This window comes from Phalacrocorax carbo, chromosome Z (genome assembly GCF_963921805.1).
Source record: "Phalacrocorax carbo chromosome Z, bPhaCar2.1, whole genome shotgun sequence".
NCBI lineage: Eukaryota > Metazoa > Chordata > Aves > Suliformes > Phalacrocoracidae > Phalacrocorax > Phalacrocorax carbo.
Genome location: NC_087548.1, coordinates 37,215,164 through 37,236,866, shown reverse-complemented (window position 1 = coordinate 37,236,866; position 21,703 = coordinate 37,215,164). Strand labels below are relative to the sequence as shown.

Genomic DNA, 21,703 nt, shown 5'->3' with positions numbered 1-21,703 from the left:
CTCGGTTGTTGTGAAAACTTGGAATCCTAGTCACTGAAATGCCTTGCAATAAAAGTTTGAACGGCACAGCCTGCTGCCGGTGTGAGTTTTACTTAGTTTTCGCGCCACATTTTGCCATTCGATTACAAAACCATTTAAACGGGAAGGGCCCTCTAGATGTCGGTCAGCGCGGCCGTGACGCGGTCCGGGATCCGCTCGGGGCGGGTTTCCAGGCACGGGCCGGGCCGCCAATGCCCAGACCCTTTGGGGGCCCCTCGGCACAACGGCGGCGCGGTCAGTCGGTCTGTCAGTAAGTCTGGCGGTCTGCCGACCTCCGCCCCCGCCGCACGCAGGCGCGAGGCGGCCGGGACTACATTTCCCAGAAGGTGGCGCGCCTTGGCGGGCCTCGCGAGTCTTCCTGCCTTACTTCCGGGTGGGTGGGGGCTGTCCGGGCGTCTTGCGGTACTAGGGTCTCGGGTAGGCGGGCCTGGGCTCGGGTCCGCGTGCACGAGGGGCATTTTCGCGGACGAGTGAAGGGGTGGTGGCCGCAGGTAGGCAGGGCAGTCGGTAAGCCGCCGTTGGGTGGCTGTTCACCACGTATTTTCGTCGGCGGGCGGACTGCGAGCTGCGTGGCGCCATGGCCGTCGAGTGGGAGAGTAAGCATCTCCGGCTGTACCTGCGAGCCCTGGGCTTCGACAGGACGGCCGGCATCAGAGGCCTGCAACCGAGAAAGTGAGTGCGAGGGAGGGCTGGGGCAGGGGAAGGAGGAGGTGGAGGGTATGTGTGTGTTAGGGTGGGGACGGGCCTCTTTTGCGGCCGCCATCCCCCGAACGGGGCCCCAGGTTTCAGCCAGCAGCGCGCGCCGCAAGAGGAGTGTGTGTGTGGGGGGGGTCTCGGCAGGGCCGCGGAGAGGCCTAGTGGCCTTGATGGTACGTAAGACATGTCTGAATTGCTGTAGCGATGTGGGTTGACTGTGCCTGGAGAATAGAAGGCCAGAAATGGTAATAACTCTTGCTCTCCGATGGGTACATCCCGCACAGAACTATGGAGAAAGCGAGCTGATCGGCTCCCTGCCTCTGGGTTTGAAAACTTCTTTGACAGAAAACGCTCTCACTGGAATTTTGTTAAATAGGCTGGAGGATGTATATTTTTAACTATGCAGAAAATCAAGCATTCAATGTATAACTTGTAACACTTTAAAAAACCGTAGTATTTTGTAATCCTAAGTGATTGGTGAAAATGCTGTATTAATTCAGCATCCTATTCCTTCTGATGTAACTCTTTGTGTACTAGGGACATCTTTTGTAACAGAAGCAACAGTGGGTTTCATGCCATTGTCCTCTTCTTGTTTACTAAGCTGGATCCGGCCCGTGCAGCAGAAACATTCAGGTAAGTATTTGGCTTGTGAGGTTACTGCTGTGCACATAATCAAGAATATGGTTTATGCAGCGGCTGAGGGGGGAAACAAAGTGGTCTCTCGGGGAATGCTGTCAAAGAAGAACATACAGTCAGAAAATTTGTTTCCTCTTGATCACAACTCTAATGTATCTGAAAACTTGCCTCAGATAAGCTCTTTCTGGTAGTATCTGTAACTTGGCAAATTTGGTAAAAACTTTCACAGCTGCAAAGTAATCTAGCTTTCCCATTCATTTCCCTGACCAAACAGTGAGTCACATTTCCCACTTATGGATTGCTGCCAGGATCTCCAACATTACAAGAACACCATCCTCCGTAATGGTTTTCCTCATATAGCTGAGCTATTTTACCTTACACGTGAAAGAAATAGCTGGATGAAGACCAGTGATACAAAAACTGTCAGTGTTCTGACCCCTTTTTTTCCGTCTTTCCTTCTCCTGAGTTAAAAAGAGCTGCAGGCAAATCTGTCCCTGAAATAGTCTGTAATTAGCTTATTATGCCAAGAAAATCTTGTAATTTAACAAATTTAGCTATTCTTGGTCTAGGCTATATCCTCACATTTTCTGGCTCTGCCAGGAGGCATCTCTAAGAAATTGTTGTTTTAGTCTTATTCTTATAATGACTGATTAGGTAATTGAACTGTTGAACATGTTTTTGAAGTTAATTTTTCTTTCTTTTTTTTTCTTTCTTAATTTTCTTCTTTTTCCCCATCCTTTTCAAATGGAAAGAGGCTGTCACTTTCTGGTAGGAGGCTTTACAAATCCTGAATTTAGGAAAAAGTGCTGTAAGTGGCTAAAAGAAATTTTGGTGAGTATTGTGAAGAGTGGAAATTGATGTTTTATTGGTTTTTGTGACCTCTTTTTTTTTTTTTTTTTTGAATATGTAGTGGTGTTAAATAAGAGTTTGAAAAAAGGTTGTTTTACCAAAGAAACTTCTGTGGCTTCCTTCTGAATAATAGTCTTTGATTAAACAGAAGTTGAGAGGGCACCTCAGCTTGAGTAGTGCTTGCTTAAGTTTTCTGGGAAGGTGTTTATTATTGCGGAAGCGGTTTCAGATGCATGAAAAATGTTTTTTTTAACATTAGTCTTTCCTTATATGTGGAGAAAGGGACTGAAGTTTAAGGTGAGCTTTCTAATGGAAAAGAGGCAAACCAAAATTGATTGCTTCAGATTTCGTTGATTATTATGTTATGCTGCCATTGTTTTAATGATAGTTCTAGAAATCAGGTCTTTATCTACTGGAATGCTCTTATTTTTTTGTAGTAAGGACAAGGTGAAAGCCAACAATGCAGTATCTTTGAGTAAAATAAAAAGCAGAACAAAGTACACTGATTAATGACTTCAATAGAAAATACGAAAGAACACTTGGATGTTTTTTCAAAGGTAGGGATTACTAGTTAGGAGTGAGGAGGGCAGAGATTTCCAATATTTACCTAACGCTGATTTCAGTCTTCGCGCTGAAACTGCTTTTCGTATACAGAACTAGGGGTGGTGGTGGTGGGAACATTGAAGAAGTTTTAGTCTCTTCTGCTGACTAGAGTAGATGTCAACTCTTGTGGCAAAGTAGTTCAGCTTTGCATCAGACTTGCTAAGAAGTAGGCTAAGTGTTTTGGTACTCAGCTAAATGTGTTGGCTGTTGTTTAGGCTTTATGTCTTAGATTAGTTTTGTGTTTAAAACCAATTTTACTTTTCTAGAAAGAACACCGAGGCTGTTTTCCACAAATTACACCTTCTGCACTTATGGTTCCTGCTGGTCCTAAATTTATCCACCTATTGTATCAGTTTGCAAGACGTGTAGTGGTTGAGAACATGAAAATTAACTCTGTAGGTAAGCTGTGATAGAACAATAAAAAAGCTTAATTTTTCATGTTTGACAGTGAATCTGTCAAGTCTTTCATATATGATAAGAGCGTTAAGTAGTTCTGAGTTGGCTGCTCTGTTAAAAATGTTTTGCAGGGTTCTGTGCAGTGGCATAGAGTTACTGCTGATAGAACAGTGCAGGTTGTTTGCTTTCTGTTGCTTTATGGGTTGTGCTCTAAGGTTCATCTGTTTAATGCTGTACACCATTATCCTCACAAGCCATGTTTTGGTCCAAAAGTATTGGACTGCTATACTATACTGTTTCTCACAACGTGAGGAATTCTGAAGGATCAGAACAGAACTGTCTATTCTGGGCATCTTGTATTGTTTTGGTGGCCTAAAAAATAGAGGAAGGGAGTGAGAGTGAGGGAGTGAAAATGTATACAACAGAAGGAACTGATAAAAAGACAGTGCACTGCATACTCTTATTTCAGTCCACGTAAAATGGGCATCTGATTTTGTGATTCTTTCAGTTCCAGCTAGGTAGATTAGGAAATTGTCTATTTGCTAAAAGTGAATGATGTAACCCAAACATTAACTTTCATTTAGGCACTGATATACCTTTTGCTGAAGCTGTAGAGTTGATGCCCAAGGATACGTACATGGCAAATGCAAGATGTAGAGTTGCATACAATAAACTTCTGCAGATTTTGCAAAAGGAAGATTTTGTTATTCAAGAATATGAGAAGAAAGCACAGTAAGTAATGCATTTAAAGATATGGAGTCTTTTCATAAAAGCTGACTTCTGTGTATATGTTTTTAAAAGGGTTTGAGGAGGCTACATCTGCTGTATATCATGAGTTGTGTTGAGCTTCTCCCCATTTTTTTCCCTATTTACCTCCTTTAAGTGACAGTTCCACTGTTTGTAGGGTCTTCTGTGAAGCGTAGTGGTCTAAGAAATTAGTCTTTAGTTAGGAAATGCTAGATTTTAGAGTTATGGTTACTCAGGCTTTAAAAATGGTGAGGGAATTCTGCATGTATAGCACTAAGATTTCTTAACTTTTGAAGGGTCATGTCTTAGCATATAAATGTCTCAGGATGAAACATTTGGTCTTTGCTTAATTGCTGTGGGACACATTTTATTTATATAATCTTTAATTATTTCACCAAAATTATGCTATTCTTTATTCTTGTGTATGGAAAACATTCCCAGTTTGAGAAACACAGATAACTGGAATTCTCTGTGCAGACAGAGTTATATATACTTGGAGTTTACAGAATTTGGGTGGGATAGTTTACATGAGTAGAGTACAGTCACAGACAGTTGCAAGCTGTTCAGTAGATGGCAGAAAAAGAGGAGGAGCTGCACTGCAGGTAAAAAAAGCCATTTCGGTGAATGTAGCATAGCTCTTTACAAGAGAACGAGTTATTTCATGCCTTTGGATCAAGATCAGAGGGTTTAGCATCAACGGAGATCTCATGGTGGGTGTCTGCTATACACTTCTTCCTCTGCACCAGGGAAGGTGTATGAAGCCGCCTTTAGGCGAATCAAACACATCTCAGAACTGGAGGCCTTGATGCTTATAGAGCACTTCAGCTTACTGTGGTATTTGCTGGGAGAGCAGTACATGCAGTGGTGTATTGGCAATCTGGGAAGCTGGAGTGTGTTGAGGGTGACTTTGTAATGCAATCACTGGGTGTGCGGAGTATGAGTGGTACTCTGTTGAATTCACTGTTTACCAGTAAGAGAAACTTTTCTGGTGACATAACTGCCAACAGGAGCCTTATAGTCACTGTAGAACTTCAGATCCTAAGGAATGTGAGGAAGACAAGTGGAAGAATAATGACACCAGACTTAAGAACAGATTTCCACTTGCCCAGGGAGCTGCTAGGAGGTATCCAGTGGAAACCAGAAGGACTCGGGAGTGCTAGGATATTTTCAGAGATCCTTCAAACATGGTCCATTCCCTTAAGTGGAAAAAGAAGCAGGCATAACAAGAAACCAACTTGGTTAAAACAGTGAGCTAGTGACGGAGCTCAGAAACTGAAGCAGTAGCCTATGGAATATGGGAAAGGGGACTCACTCCCAGATATAAGTACAGAAATACTTCTTAGGTGTGCAGTGATGTAGTTATGAAGGCTAAAGCTCCAAGATCCTGGTAAGAGCCTGAATAAGGGCATCCATAGGTGTGTTATTTGGAAGTGGAAGTATGTGGGGGACTTAGGTCTGCTTCTGAATGAAATGGCAAGTTAAGTTCAGGTGTCACAGGCTGAAATACCTAATGCCTTCTTTGCCTCAGTTTTTGTGGGTAAGGTCAGTAGCCCAGTCTCTGTGCCAAGAAGCAATGATGAAAGAAGTAACAAACCACTGATAATAGAAGAGGGTAGAGCAGTTCATGTGTTACCAGCTGGACATAGCAAAGGCTTGCGTATCTGATGGAATGCATCCAGAGCTGCAGACATACTTGCCTGGCATCATTTTAGAACTACTCTGTCATCTTTGGAAAGAGAGAATGCTAGATAAAGAGGTGAACCCAAAGGGTGGTAGTGCCTCAAAGTCTTATCTGGTAGCCGATTACAAGTGGAGGTCCTCTGAGGGTGATACTGGGTCTTATACTATCCCTTGTCTTCATAAGGAATATGGTTGACAGGATTGAATGCAAACCCACCAAACTTGCAGATGATGCCAAACTGTGAGGAAAGGTAGGTATACAGGAATGAAGAGCCATTACTCGGAGAGACCTTGCTGGGTTTGGAGACTTCCCCAAGAAGAATTATGTGAGTTTTAGCAAAGATTAGTGTGAAGTCCTGCACCTGGGATGGAATAATCCCCAACAGCAGCACAGGCTTGTTGGTGATTGGCTGGGGAGCAGCTCTGCTAAGAAGAACCAGAGGTGAGAGTAGTGTTGGGCCACAAGCTGAGCAGAAATCAGCAGTGGCCCTTCAGTCAAGAAGACCAGCAGCCTCCTAGGTTGTATGAGAAGGAGCACAGCCAGCAGATCAAGAGGTGTATTTCACTCTACCTGGCAACACTTGGCCAGACTTGGAACAGTGTGTTCAGTTTTGGTCTCCCCAGTTGAGGAGAGAGATTGAAAGATAGGAGAGGTTTCAGCAGAAGACTACAATGATTACAGTGTTGAAGAACTTGACACGTAGGAGTAAAAGCTGTAGAAATTGGGTTTGTTTAGCCGGGAGAAGACAAAACTTGGGGTTTAATCACAATTTTCTAATATCTAAAGAGTAGTGGTGGAGACGGTGGAGGTACTCTGTTCACAAGGATGTAAGGTGACAGGACAAGAGGCAACAGTCCAAGGTGCTGAAGGGAAAAGTGCAGCTGGATGAAAAAAAAAAATCTTGTGAAAAAAATTAAACACTGAAATAGGTTGCCCAGAAAAGTGATGGAATCTCCTTTGCTGGAAAAATTCAAGACTTGGCTTGACAGGACCATGGGTAATATAACTGAAGGCTTTGCTTTCAATGGAAGGCTCAACAACATAATTTCCAGAGGTTAGTGTCTCCTAAGCTTCTCAGATTTCTATAGTTCTCTGTCTCCTCTCACCCTCCTTGGGGAATGTTAGTGCTCTTACTTACATTGTGAGTAGTGTCTTTCAAAAACTTAATTCTCTATAGTTTTTTCATTCTCAACAAGGCATCAGGACTCAGAAGATCCTCTAGAATTCAGCATGATTCAGGCATCGAGTGTTGCTGAAAATCAGGCCACTGTGTTTTCACATGCTTAAAAATCTAATGAAAGCACTTTGGCTTTGGCAAAAGAAGTGTGGTGGTCCAGCTGTTTGTACTCCAGTATTCTGTTCTCTAGTTTCTTAGAATGGAGGGGTTTGGGTACTCTACAATTGCTGAATATATTTGGAGGTTTGTACTGATAAAGTACATTTCTAGTAACTTTATTGTTCTTGGGCCTAATAAAAGCCACTCCATTGCAATAGAATAAATTACAGCCTAATTGCTTAATTTACACATATCTTCGCGGCTTTCCTGGCTATCTTTCTGCACAAAATCATGGTTAGGATGTCAAGAATAAGTTTTTTTTGCATCGTTCTAAAACTGCCTCAGTAAGCAGGTTTGGAAAGAATGAGTATGATTGGCTAGTGATTGTAAGGAATTCTGAGAATAGTAGAGTAGAAATGTGGATTTAAAAAAAAAAATCTGTGGTAACTGTTAACTTTCGTCTTAGATCTTTAATTGAAGAAATAAACCAGATACAGTCTGAGTATACAGCCCTGCAGATACAGTTTTACAAGTAAGTATTTTTCCCTGTAACTAAGTTAGCATATATAAAATTGATTTCTTACTCAATTTTATGAAATATGAGCTCTAATTTCATTGTGTTCCACTTGAACTTTTGTTTTGCCTGTGCATATAGGATGAAACAAAATGACCAAAACAAAAATAACAGAACTGAGAGAATTCAAAAGGTGAGCATTTTTTCTGCTGTGGCAGCATACTGTATTTCTTACATTTCTGCAACACTTACTCTCAATACTGTTCTTTCCACTTGTTTAGCTGTGATTATGATAGCACTTTCATCTGCCTTTATGATGTTCTAATACTCTGTCATTATAGGCGGCAAACATTTTAAAGTAGCATTTTTGTCCTTGCTTATTAAGGTCCGTAGTATGTGGACATGTATAATGGAAATGCTTGCATCTCTGCAAAAGGAAAAGGCAGTTGTAGATTCTGTACTTACTGTACTCAGAAGTGGTAGTCGTCGGTGCATTTTAGATGGAACTAATGCTGTTGTCAGAGTTCCACAGCTGTTGGCTCACAGAGTTGAAAGTCACGTGCACCAGGTAAGTTTTGTCCTTCTTGCTAAACTTGTTTGGTTTTCAGCCCCCAGGGGTCTAATTAGATACCTTTAATAAAAAAAAAAGTATTTCAGAGGTGATTGCTTAAGGATGGAGAAAATACATGAATTTGTATGTAAAAGTTTGTTATGATTATGCTGCTGTTTGTATTGGTTGTGTTTCAGCCATTAATTTTTTAAGGTCATTAACTGTATTGGTAAGCCTGCCTGATCAGTACTTGATTATTTTGTTGTTGTTTAGACATTAAAACCAGGTAGACCAGTTTAACTATTGCTTTAATGAATGGGCTTTTGTTTCCCATGTGTACTATATGGTGCTCTTTTGACCTGCCACATCTTTTGGGGTGGTGGTTAAACAGAATACCTCATTAACTGAAGTTTTCTTAGTTCATATTGCTTTATAGGTTGCTTTCAAGCAGCTGATGCTAGAAAACAAATGTGAGGCTTAAATCTAGACTGTTTTGTTTTGTTTTTTAAATGAAAACAGTCAGGAGCTGAATCAAAGTATAAAGTGGAACCTTGTGTCCCTGCTCTGACTACAGAAGACATAACTTTCTGATATTGATGCTGTTCACTAATCCTTTATTTTTTCTTGCTTGCTATACTTAAAGGTTTGTATAGGAAATGTATATGAAGCTGAAAAACTGAATTTCTTAACAGTCATTCAGTTATTAAATGAAGCCCTGAGGATATTGAGAGATGAACATTGTCAAGCTGAATTAAAACAAGAAATTCAGGTCACTGAGAGGAAGATTATGCTCCACAGAAAAGCACTACTGAGTTTGCAGGCAAACAGGTAATTGTCTGGAAATTTTCTCTGGTTCCATGGTTTTTAGTGTAAGGATCATGTCTTCCTACCTTGGAGTCTTTTCTAAAATAATAGAATTGTTAGTGAGAACAGGTTGGTTCAATCTTTTTCCTTTGCCTCAGGGAAGTTCACATTTGTCTTGATTATCTATATAACTTTTACCTGAGATCTTTCTCTAGTTAACTTCAGCTTTTTGCCCTTGCTTCATTAATATTTTAGGCTTTGTTCCTGGGGACCTCATTTGCTAGTTGTATCTGATATTGTGTGTGGGGTGGTTTTTGTTTTTTTTTTTTTCTCCTTGTTAGGTTAATCAGTTCTGGGATTTTAAAACTTTATCTGAAACTGGTTTAGGGAAAATTTAAGTGTGTATCGCATTGAGTGTATGTAATTTACTATGGTTCTTCCAATTCTACTGTAAAGAGAAACATGAAGACTACCTACCAGCTGCTTTTTAGGTTGAGAATTACAGTTCTTAGTGCATGCACAAATGCATAAGTTGATACACATCAAAGATTTTGCAGGATAAGGGGAACACATAGTACTCTCCATTATTCAGAATTATCTCCACCAACAGATGTGCTATGTTCATTTTCCATGCTCATATGTTACAGGATAAAAGTAGAGCAACAGCATTGTGTGTTGAGTGAATCTGTTTCTAGAGAACAGGAAGACTGGGAAGTGAAGTGGAAAAGCTTTCTTGGCTCCTTGTCTCCTTTGAATTTAAACTTAGATTCAGTAAGTAGTATTCAATATCTGATTCTGGGGAATAGAAAGGGTGAAGGTGAGAGGATGTACATCTAAGCTTATGTGTTCTATTGTAACGCTTAAACTCTATGTTAGGGAATCAGCACAACATAGCAGGAATTGCTTTATGAAGTAGTCTTTTAAGAAAGAAGATACATCTGACTTAGTGACAGCTGGTGTCTTCATTTGAGATGGGGGATGGAACCATCTTACCAAAAGAGTAGATCAGCTAAAGAGCAAGCTGACTGGTTTTGTCCATGTCCATCCCCCTGCGAAAATTGAGCTTTCGTGTGCTGTCTGAACATCAGCTGAGTTCTGTTTTTCCCTTCTGAATTGATCTGCTTGAGCAGTGAACAATAACTTCCATTCTGACACTCACATTGATAACAGTGATCCGAGGTTATACCCTTGCCTAGATACCCAGCAGAGAGAGGAAAGGTTTCATGTTGAGTCTGACAGGTGTTTTGCAGAAAAGCTGTTGTAAATATTTGTCTGTTAATTGCTGTTGATATGCAGACTTGGTTTTAGCTTGCTTTTGTTTCTTTTGAAAGGAACTTGGTCCATCAGAAGCTTTGCAAGCCCATTGTTTTAGTCTTGCAGAGGAAAATGAGGATAGTATCTTTCATCGGCCTCTAGTGTCAGTTCCAGGTGGGTGAACATGAGAAGCTTCCTTTCCTTCTGCCCCCTGCCACAATTGTTGAAAGTTTCTTGGAGTCAGAAATGCTCCCTGCTTGCTTTGGCAAGTGTCTTTGATAGTCTCTGATAATCTGATTCTGAATGACTTCTAGTCACAATTGCCTTACATTTTTCGACCTTGTCATATCTCAGAGATTCTCTGAAGCTTTTGATATGACAAAAAAACCAATGCTGGAGCTGTTTGGTATTTTGTTGTTCTTGCATGAAGGTTGTTGAGACAGATTTCCATGTACAAATGTTCGTGCACAGGTTCTAGAGAACACATCACTCTAACAGTAAAAGTTGCTTCTGGTTGGAGAGGCAATAAGAAAGAGAGGAAGAAGGTAAAACTTTTCCCATTGCCCATTGGGAAAGGAAATTGAAGGTCTCTTCCCAGGTAAGCACCTTTCCCTGGTGCATTCTGAAATACTTACTCCACAGTGACTGTGCCATTTGATCAGGACCTTACTTGATTGTGGTGCTGGTTGCTTTCAGTCCCTAGGTTAACAGTGCTGGTCAGAGCTCACTTAGATCAGACATGGATGTTGCGCATACTAATTGGCTTATGAGCTGATTGTATTTTACTGGGTAGTGCTAAATGACCCAGTGTTGACTGTCCCTAAGTTTAGAGGTATAAATTAGAAGCTTCAAAGCAAGGGTGGAAAAGGAAGGGGAAGACAGCTAGAATTATGTTATTTGCAGTCCCATGTAGGGAAAATGACATAGCAGATGTGTGTTGGAATTTCAAGCTGCAAAGCAACAGGGAGAAGATCCTTTTGGTTACAAAGGTGAAAGCACTGCTCCAGTAATCTGAGGCTATGTAGGTATAAGGCGAGAAGCTCCAAAGAAGGGCTACAGAATTGCAAATGAAAGGTCATTTGCCATAAAAATTTCAAAGATTAAAGCACTGTGCAATAAAGCTGTGAGCTTCTGGTGATATCAGAAAGCTTAAGACAAACTGGTGTCTGTGGCATTCTCTCTACTCCGTGGTTAAGATTCTTGGTCTGAGAATCCAACCACTAAGAAAACTAACCTTCTGCCTGTCAACATTGTAAGCTTTAAAAAATATATTGACCTCACCTACCTTGTTGAAGTGAGCTTAGATTTTGGAAGTGTTATTGACGTGAACGCAAAACAAAATGCCATTTATGTTTGCAGAAGCTGAAATTCAGGGTTAGTAGAGAACTACTGAGCTTGAACTTCGGCTGTTGTATTCAAATGATTTGCCAAAATATATTTTTAATATTCTAGAGAGTCCTGAACTGAGGAACGCGTACCTCTGATAATGTGCAAAATGTTTGCTTGTAGTGTGCCATGCCTTGCTTGGAGTGAGGCAGATCATAGGGATGTGTATGTCCATAGAGATATTTATTGGTAAATGCAGGTGAAGGTGGTGGGGAAAATGTGGGTGGAACTTTGCTTTGTGGAATTGATGTGCCACACAGTTGACGTATATGTGGAGGGGAGGAGGTAACGATGTGGCTAGGACTGTAGTTTGGGGGAAGGTGGAATGTGTGATTGATATGTGCAGGGCAGCAAATAGAATAATGTCTTTTGAACATGTGTCCAGGAGCAATACAAATAGGTACTGGCTGCTAGTGGCATCTGTGGCTGCAGGTGGTACCTGAGCAGAAGGATTGATTTCACTGTTCTGCTTACGTATTGGTTTATTTTTTTGAAGTGTTCATAAAGTCCATCCTGGGAATAGTCTACAGAAGTGTGAGTAAGTTGTGTCACTTGGGAAGTCTGAGCCAAAAAAAAAAGGAAACAATAAAACTCTTGACTTGCTTTTCTAGATGTTCGTGACTCTAATCATGGAAAATGTGGAGAGAAAGATGATGGAGCATTGGAAACTATGATGGATAAGTTAATGCCACCACCAAGATGGTATGATGTTAATGAGAAAATGATGAAAGCAGTGGAAAAAATAGAAATACACTTGTTGGAGTTGACTATATCGCACCTCTGGATTCTTAGTGGAATATTTCAGTAGCCCACTCCTTACATGCCACATCCACCTATTTAGCAAGATAGTCCTAAAGTAACTACCGATTTCTCCAGCTCGTGACCAATTAAATCAACTGGTTGCTGCTGAATAGGATGTGCAGCAGCCAAGATACAAGGTTTTTATCTCACTTTTTAACTTTTAAATCGCTCAGGTTTTAAGAGGTGGATGGAGAAAACAGAGAATTCTTAGGCTGGGTGGAGATGGACATATATGTTCAGTATAGCCTGAGAATAAAAGAACTGGTATTCACAGGAGCCCTTCTTTTGTGTTTAAAAAAACCCCCTAAAACCGAATGAAAACAAAAACCCTTAACTCCCAAGCAGAATTACTGTCCTAAACCTTCTCAACAAGGCTCTTCTCCTGAACTCTAAAATTGTTTGTTCTGTAAGTTCTCTTAATACATTTCCAGCAAAGGATAGAACACAAAACAATGGTATTCTAAAATGTTATGGCTTGTGTGTCATTTACTTAGTCCAGGAAGGTTTCATAACCTTTTGAACAACACTGTATTTCATAATACAACTCCTACAGATACTTGAAAGTTCTCTACTAGGAGAGAAAGGGAGTTAATAAAGAAAGGCTGTCCTATACTTAGTCATCGGTAGATGTAGTTCCATACAAGTCTCAAAAGTTGTCCAAGTAGTTAACGATTAACACTTGGATTTCTCTTAGTGACTTCATACAGCATGGATTTTTGTCTGAGTCTGATTCTAAAGACAAATAACAGCAAATATTAATGTTTTAAGGTGTGTTCTTACTAAGAAGCGAGGACTGTACGTTACATTTTAGAGAGCTATGTAATTAGCACTATGCTCATCAGAAGTGATAAGACTCAGGGTTTTGGTAGCCAGGTGATTGTTATGTTAAATATGAGTAAGTTCATGTAGGAGCAGACCTGTGGATGGCAGGGAAAAGAACATTATCAGGTCTGCAGAAGACTTTCCAGTTATCTTTGCAGAATACAAAAGACTTGTTAATAAAATGTATCACAAAATTCCTTCTTTTTCTGTTTGGTAATCAAGGAAAGAGTTCCATAATTTATTAATTTTGGGAGGCTGATACACAACTAGGGCTAAATCTGCTCTAATTGTCACATGTTCTCCCTATAGTAGAATTGCCTTCTGATGACCGGGACGAATTGAGGGAAATCGTAACGGACAGATACGGGGCACACAATGTGTAATGGCGTTCTACTAAGACTTGCATGCCACTTGTTTGTCTCTCAAACTTTTTTTGCCTTCTTCTTCTCCCCAGCCCCTTGCCCCCAGGGATCTCTTCAGTGCCTTTGGAGTTGTCAAAAGTATCTGAAAACAGAGACATGTTAATTGAAAAGGTTGTTCTTCAGTAATTTCCTACCTGTCAAAGAAATTAAACTTAGGAAATTTGCTTTTTAAGTTGATTGAAGCCTAGACTTAGTATTTGGGAGGGAGGGTTGTGTGGTTTTGGTTTTTTTTTATTTGAGTGGTTTTTTTGGGGGTGGTGGTTTTGGTGTTTGTGTTTGTTTTTAAAATACTATTTTCACACATCTGAATCAGTTCTGTAAAACTGTAAAAGCTAACTGCCAGGGACTTCATTCAGCTTTAGGAAAGGACAGTACAAAGTAGGTGCACATGCACCTGAATTCTAGTACAATGTGGTGTGTCACTAATTCCCTGCTTGCTGAAACAGTCTTTTTGGTGTAAGCAGTGGTCAGACTTTGTTGTTTCTTTGTGTATGAACTTAAGGGTGTATAATATGGCCTAAAAGTGACTTGGATGTACAATTGTCCGTTGCACAATTATTTGTTGTAGTGTGTTCAAGGTAGTTGCAGGTGAGACATCTGTGTTCTGTGCAACACTCTTACCTAGACACTACTTACATCCTACTTTAAATACAACTGTAAAAATTTTTTGTGCTTAGTTAGAATTTAAGACTGAAATATTTTTATTAACTAAATGCTAAGGTCATTGCTGTTCAGAACTTGAACAGCGTTTTTTTCATGCTAACTTTCTGACACCTGAGTTTAAAACTCCTCTTAATTCCTGTGTATTTCTCTAGAGCTTGCATATGCAAACTTGCAAGGGAGAAAAAAAACCTGTGCCTCTGAAGATGTTAAAAAATGGAAAGGATAAGCCTGTCATTTCAGAAATGTGGGAGAATGCAGGTGGTCGTGTTACCCAGATGGAGCCTTCTGCCAAAAAAGACGACCTTCTTGAGAGAGCCAGAGATGAACTGGCAGAAGAGGTTAGGAAAAGTTATTTTAAAACCTGTTTGTTTTTAAATAAATGGTATTAACTTCAGAGAACAATTACTAACTGTAACATAAAATGGCTCTTGTAATCCACACCCATCAAAAGCTACTTTTTTTCTGCTAGACAGTAATCGGTGTCACTAAGTTTTAGGGTTGACTGCCCAGTTAAGTACACCCTGAAAGCATGGAGATTGTGCGGTTATCATACTTACAAATCATGGTGACCAGCACTTCCAGTGAAATCATGGTGTGATTTTTGTCACCTCTTACGCTTTATTCTATGAACCACTGCATATATTAAGAATTCAACGGTCCTTTTTTGTTTCTGAAGTTATGCAGGTTACATATTTAACAAGAGCTTGGGAATTTTGAGGAGGAATTAAAGTATTTCCTCTTCTAGGTATTTTATTTAAGATTTAACTGAAGAATTCCTTCACAAGAGTTACTGTAAAATGTGTCATAGCTAAACTTGGAATGTAAATTTCATCTTTCACTAAAATGGTACAGTTACTTTTCATCTGCTAAAACCTTTTGCTTATGTAAATATAGTTCTGGTCTTCATGTTTATGCAGTTCTTGACTAGTGTCTTAAATATAATCTATCTGAGCACATTTTCCTATTTCAAAGATGGATTCATAGATGATGAGGGAACTTAGAACTGAATTCTGATTTCAGTCCTTGTTGTGATTTAGCCCCAGTCAGCAACTAAACACCATGTAGCTGCTTGCTCACTCCCCGCCCCCCCCCGGCCCCCATGGGATGGGGGAGAGAAACGGAAGAGCAAAAGCAAGAAAACTTGCAGGTTAAGACAAGAACAGTTTAATAACTAAAATGAACTAGTAATAGTAATAATGGTAATTATCATAATAATGATTATGATAATAGTGATAATACATTTAAAAAGTAAATAATGAGAGAGAGAAATGAAGCCTGAAAAAAAGAGGGGGGGTGGGGAAAGAACCACAAGTGATGCAACCGCTCATCACCTGCCAACTGACGCTGCAGGTCCCCGAGCTGCAATCACTGCATGCCCCGGCTAGCTCGCCGCAGGTAATATACTGGGCATGATGCCATATGATATGGACTATCCCTTTGACTAGTTTGGATCAGCTCTTTTGGCTGTGCCCCCTCCCAGCATCTTGCGCACCTGGGAGAACGTGGGAAGCTGGAAAAGTCCTTGACTAATATAAGCACTACCTAGCAACAACTAAAACATCAGTGTGTTATCGACATTATTTTTATATTAAGTCCAAAGCACAGCACTGTACCAGCTACAGTGAAGAAGAAGAATTAACTCTATCCCAGCTAAAACCATGACAGTCCTCTATCTTAATTTTGTGTTTGTAGGACACTGTGGTCATTGTGAGCCTAAGTAGTAAATGACAGAAGAGTCAGGAGATTCCGAACTCTTCAGATCATTTGGAGAATGGGAATATATTTCAAGCTATAACTGACAGAAATAAAGAGGTTATAATTTGGCTCTCTCATGATTTGCCTTTCTCTAACATCCTACAGGTTGCAAAAAGAGTGGTATCTGAGTCACCTCAGAGTACTGAAGGAAAAGAAATGGCATTAGAGGATCTTATTAGCTCACTGGCTTTTAACCCATTTTTAACAAGGAAACAAATTCCCCGAACTCCAGAAAATCTGCGTAAGTCTAAAACTATGTTTTTGTAATACTCATTGATTAGAAATGTGATTCATTGGCATTATACATGTCAAATAAGAAGAAAAAGTTAATTATTTCAGTGAAGCTGCGTTACCATAATGGCTCACTCTATAACACAACATAGGCATAATGAGATGTAGGCCTAATAACATATGAATACTGTGAATTTGATTAAATGTATATTTTTTTTTTTTCCTGTGTAGAATCCCCCTTGTGTTAACGAAGAAAACTAAGCATAAATAATATAAAATATATACATCTTACTTCTAGGATTGCTTATGTTACTGAAGGGACAGAAGAAGAATTGATTGAGAATATGAAAATACTAAAATTTTACCTTGGTTTGCTCCATTTAGTTACTGAAATTAGAAGCTCATGGAGAAAAGCTATCGAGACTGCAGGCTCATCAGATATAGAGCTGGCCCCAACTGAAGTAATGGTAGAAGCTCCAATGGATGCTCAGACTATAATGCAGAAGGCATCAGACTCTAGATTAGTGTGCTCTATCGCTGCATCTGCTGTACCTGACTTGGATCCTCCCTTGTCAGAAAGGAAGTTGCAGTTAAGTTCTACAGAATTTAGACTTCAAGAGCAGATGAGGATCATTGAATCTCCACTTTTGGAAACATGTGGTATGCGAGAGAGAGAGAGAACTGAAGAACAGGAATTAAAATGTATTGTTTTGAACCAAAGTTTAGTAGAAGATCCAGTAGTACAGACTCTTCAATATGTAAAGACAAACATGAACACTCCAGATATTTGTTCAGAAAGCAATAGTAGAACGAATGCTCTACCTTCAGACCACTTTTGGGGTTCCTTAAAGGATGGGATACTGCACTGGAATTTATCTTCATTGTTAAGTTCTGTCAGTCATGAAGCTGCCAGCTTGGGGATATTGGATGAGACATTTCCAGAAGAACTTTGTAGCATAGATCCCGACAAATCTACAAGCATAGACTCTGATTTTGATGTAAGTGACAGCATATATGTAACAGGTGCTTCAGAAAATAGGAGTGGTATTAAAAAATCAAATCTAGATTTACAGTCCCTGTTAAACAGGTATAAAATGCTGAAAAAGACTGCATCTAGAAGTGAAGAGGAGCTGCATCAAACATATGATGAAGGTGAATCTGTGAGTTGTACATTAGACCTAAGTCTTGCATCAGAAAAGAGAGAAAAAGATAAATTGTCCAATCCACCAGAAGTTTTCTGCTTGGATGAAGAATTTACCAGGAGTCCATCTCCAATATCTCTTAATGAAAGAAAATATTCCTTGTCATCTTTGCTGGTGCCCTATCCACATCTGGACAAAGCGGCATCAATTGTACATGAAATCCCATTAAGCTTCATACATAAATTGAAAGGTAGGTGTCCCTGTACTTCAGCAACAAGATTTCGTCCATTCTGCCACTGGGTATACTGTCATAAATAACCTACTCTGAACAGCTGAACCCTGCTGTGGAAGTGTAGGAAGATGGATTACTTGTGTGATTATTCCTTATGGAAGATAAGGCAAAAAAGCAAAGGAAACATACTTCCTTTAGTTGTATCAATGTCTTGCAAGTAGGAGGAAGGGTGCTTGTTTGACTTTCTGAGGTAATCTGCAGCTATTAAAAAAAAAAAAAAAGCCTTAAGGTGCCTTAGCAATGGAGTAATCTGAAGGTAAATTTTGAGAATTCACTAAGTTTGAAATACTGTGTTAACTCTGAACAAATTTGGTTATTTAGGAATGTAGTGTGGGTAGTTGGAACTTTTGTGAGGTCAGTGTTTGTCTGTAACACTTTATTAATATACTTTTTGTTATGAAAAATCCTGAATTTCAGCATGCCTGCCCCCTCACACCATTTCCAACAGAAGTGTCAACTTTGTTTAACCAGTAGTGCAGTGTTTAGTTAGATGTGAGATCAATTTTTGAAATGCGTTAATAAAAATGAGCTGGTAATAGTTCAGAAGACTTTCACCAAAACAGGTGGTATTTAATGGAGTACTAGTAATTTAATACAACTAGTCTCAAGGAGTGGTGAGACTTATACTTTGTGCAAAGGCTTGCTTCAGTTTAGCTTTCAAGTAAAATTTTGGCTGTACTGATAGCAGATGCTTTTACCTTAGTTGGAACAGTTCTTAGAATTAAAGTACCATTTCATATATATGCTTTTTTAATGTACACAAAACACTTTTGGAGAAGTATTTCTGTCAATTAATTGAATACTATAGAGTGCTAACTAATACACTTTTTCTTCCAGATAAAGAGCTGTTGAATGAGAACCCGGGTGGGAAGGAATCATCATCAGGATAGAATTTGTACTCCAAGAGCATAACCGTAATAGCACTACATGCTTAAGTGAACCATAAGTGCATCTTTTTCAGGCACTGCCTAGATGGAGGAGTGTCCCTCCATTCTATTTTTGCAGAAACTGTATTCCAGTCTCCTTTAAGAGTGTCAGCTGCCTGTTCTGGTTCTTCCAATTTTATGTCATCCAGAGTATCATTTTGTGTAGCCCATATTTCATGTACAGAACTATCAATAGCAGATGTTGAGTAGGTGACATGATCCTATAAAATGGAAAGACAAAGTCTCAAAATGGGAAATGGTAAAATCTTTGGAGTCTCTATCTTGCCCCTAATCCTCCCCACCCTGCCAAAAAAACCCAACCAAATTTTGTATTGGATTCTTCTCTCCTTTTGAGACTTCTGGTTGACATTGCCATCGGCTCTACTGCTTGATAGAGGCTGCCGTCTTCTTATAAACTTCCACTGAAGTGCCTGTTTCTTTAGGCATATTACTGAGTAAATGTTTTATGCTAAAGTTGTAAAAAATTATGACTTGTGGTTAATGCTACTTTATTTTCAAATAGTTGATATATATTTATGACATAGTGGTGTAAGTGATAATATTGCTTATGGTGGGGTGGGAATGTAAAAGTTGAAGTTACAGTGGATAAACTTACTGTAAAAGTACCGAACCCTTAACCTGATGTGGTTACAGAGTTTTGAAGCATTGCTAGGTAAAGTTGTTTTTCTGTTGTGGTTTATCTTTCTCCTCCTTCCAAAACAGTTGCAAATAGGTTTTAAGAAGAATCTCCAGCTGTATTTGACATCTGATAAAGCAGAATTTGACAAGCCTTATAAAAAGAGATTTATGTGGCTGATTGTGGCAACTCTGATGTGGCTGCTAACATGTTAACAGCTAAGAAGCACTTCTTAATAGGCCCTTTACGTGTTGATCTAATCATGGTCAAACAGCTAGAGAATAGAAAGGTCTGACAGCTATTGGCTGTCTGGAACAAGGCCAGCTATGTTCCTTGCAGACCTGGACTCTAGACCTTGGTGCTGGTGACTTCACAAAGGTTCCCCGGGTGACTGTCAAGCCTTTCATGCTCTGGTTAGAAGACACTTGAAAGCAGGACCACAGAGCTCTGGTTGGGACGTTACCAGAGGAACCTGGACATGCTCCTCCAGGGAAGGAGCCAGTCCGCTGGAATGTGTAGTGCAGTCGGTACCAGTAGTGTGTGCTTTTTCACTGCTTCTGGAGGTTCCTGGATCTTCTGACACAAGTGTCTGCAGGGACTGCTGCTGAAGAGTGTGGTTTTTTGGTGGTGGGTTTTTTTTGTTCTGCTATAGAGCGTCTGCTGGGAAAGACCTGATCCATACTGTTTGTTTTTTTTAGCAAACATGCCTCCTATATCCCCTGTACCTTTGCATGCAGTTCCATCCTTGAAGTGTGTTTGTCAACTGTGCTCCTGTGGGTATGTAAAAGAGGCTGGGGGAAGGAGCTTGGAGTAGTCCTTACTTGGCTAGCCAGATGCACTGCTCGTTAGGGCCACACTGTTAATTACTGCTGTAAGTTCCGTATGTAAAACTATAAATAAAGGTATTTTAGGGCATTGTTAAAGATTTAAAAAGAAGTTTTCCCTCCATTCTGCCTATCCAACCATGTGGTTCTTGTTTTTGTCATAGGAGTAAATAAATGGCAGGGAGGCTTCCCATTTCTCTTAGGTAGGTGGACTGCGTCTATAAGAGTGTGGCCAAAAAGTTGAAAAGCAATCTTGCTTTCAAATGGGTGTTACTGGCTTTGAGTCTGTGTTTTAGTGTGATACAAAGTGATACTTCCTCTGTAAACATGCTAATTATGGGAAACCACAGGACTAGAGCTTTACAAATAGAAGTGATGACTGAAAATACCAAGATTCATTAGCAGTTTTGTTAGTGTCAGTCTTGTAAATGTATGGAAACTTCTCTTGAAAGCAATGATTAGCTTGAGGCCCTTCAGCATAATGTCCATTCTCCCATATTTGCAGGTTAAGAATAAAAATATTATTAGGGGAAAAAAAATTGACTCGTTCAGATTACATGCCTTAGTTTGTTTTAAAGCTACTAAATAATTATGAAGAGTACAGAATTCCTGCCCAGAGTTTATATCCAGCTGGTATGCGTTTTTGTTATTCATCATGAGTAATAAGCACATGTACTCAGAAAGAAAACCAGGAGAAATGTTGACACCAAGGAGAATATAAACTGTATTTTTTGAGTACTTTTATCAAACTCTCTATTTGTAAGGTACAAGTTCATATGGTCTCTCCATTCCTCACTCTCTATGTATCATTACTTTTAAGCGGTATTTATATTTGTGCATTTGATGAACACATCATGTTAATGGAAATGTGAGAAGAGTAACAGTGATTTGATTATTGTGTTAGAGGATTGTGCTATCAAGGACCTAAACATGTACCAGTAAGATCTTGATTGAGAAGGATCCTCTAGCTCCAAGTAATGTACTAAAGTATAGGTCTGTCTTTGAGGCTTGCATTAATCTTTCAGGTGCTAGATGAGCTATAAGGGTAGCTGAATCCTACGGATGTAGATAATATATTGATCATGGCCTGTCTTAAGAAAAATTAAACTGGATTTTGAGTTGCTACTGCATGGATAGTTCTGGATTAAGAAGTGATAGCTAAGAATTTTGAGGCCTGAGAAGGCTACACACAGGCCTGAGGCCTGTGAGGACCTGGCCTCAGATTCTAAGTACAATGTATATGGAAGTGCAAATGATATGCCTGTGCACCTTAGGGATCTTTACTGCTTTCAGGTAAGTGCAAAACTGTTTTTTGTGTTACTAGTAGCTCACCTGTCCACTGGTTTGTGGCACATACTCAGGAAGTTTTGGTTAGGCTTATAATATAAGGCCATCGTAATTATGTTGAACCTTAGGATAAAGTCCTTCTTTCGTAAAGCAGTGATTTACTGATTCATATAGGAGAACAGCAGGGTATTATCGGCAGCTACAACTATAACTTTATATATGTTTTTGTGACTTCTTTCAAACTGGATATTTGCTGAAGAGGAATACAGTATTCATAATCTACAATGTTAAGTGTCTAAGATACCATTCAGAAATACTCACCCTTTAAGCTTGGGAAATTTTCTCATTAACTTCCTAATCAGGATATTCCTCTATTTACCTTCCCAAGAATAATGAATTTGGGCTCCTGAAGTTAGGTGTGTTGGGTTAGCATTAGCTGAAGTACACAGTGAAAATGCCTCACTTTTTCC

General features: G+C 39.7%; 3 protein-coding genes and 1 non-coding gene across 6 annotated transcripts in view; 3 read left to right on the top strand and 1 right to left on the bottom strand.

Annotated features, from left to right (window-relative positions):
- Positions 1-21,703, bottom strand: part of DENND4C (DENN domain containing 4C) — a 390,193-nt gene that overhangs the window by 127,718 nt on the left and 240,772 nt on the right. The gene's annotated exons all lie outside the window — the stretch shown is intronic.
- On the top strand, positions 423-21,076 carry HAUS6 (HAUS augmin like complex subunit 6). 3 transcript variants are annotated; one of them, XM_064439172.1, is made up of 17 exons: positions 423-711; positions 1,273-1,368; positions 2,124-2,202; positions 3,090-3,222; positions 3,804-3,951; positions 7,390-7,455; positions 7,579-7,630; positions 7,823-8,005; positions 8,631-8,815; positions 9,439-9,562; positions 10,123-10,219; positions 12,043-12,133; positions 13,509-13,587; positions 14,292-14,477; positions 16,000-16,135; positions 16,510-17,517; positions 18,397-21,076. In XM_064439172.1, exons 1-17 carry the CDS (start codon positions 617-619, stop codon positions 18,447-18,449), a joined length of 2,811 nt encoding a protein of 936 aa, XP_064295242.1. In that variant the 5' UTR covers positions 423-616; the 3' UTR covers positions 18,450-21,076. The 3 variants fall into 3 exon arrangements, with proteins under 3 accessions (XP_064295242.1, XP_064295243.1, XP_064295244.1); XM_064439173.1 differs by lacking the exon at positions 7,823-8,005; XM_064439174.1 differs by lacking the exons at positions 1,273-1,368; positions 2,124-2,202; positions 3,090-3,222; positions 3,804-3,951.
- On the top strand, positions 13,303-13,432 carry LOC135310698 (small Cajal body-specific RNA 8). The gene has a single exon (XR_010370787.1). It is a non-coding gene; the product is annotated as a small Cajal body-specific RNA 8 (non-coding RNA).
- SAXO1 (stabilizer of axonemal microtubules 1) overlaps positions 19,826-21,703 on the top strand; it is a 40,908-nt gene continuing 39,030 nt past the window's right edge. The window contains exon 1 of the mRNA XM_064439175.1: positions 19,826-19,899. Coding sequence (XP_064295245.1) covers positions 19,826-19,899 — 74 coding nt within the window. The remainder of the gene's footprint in view (positions 19,900-21,703) is intronic.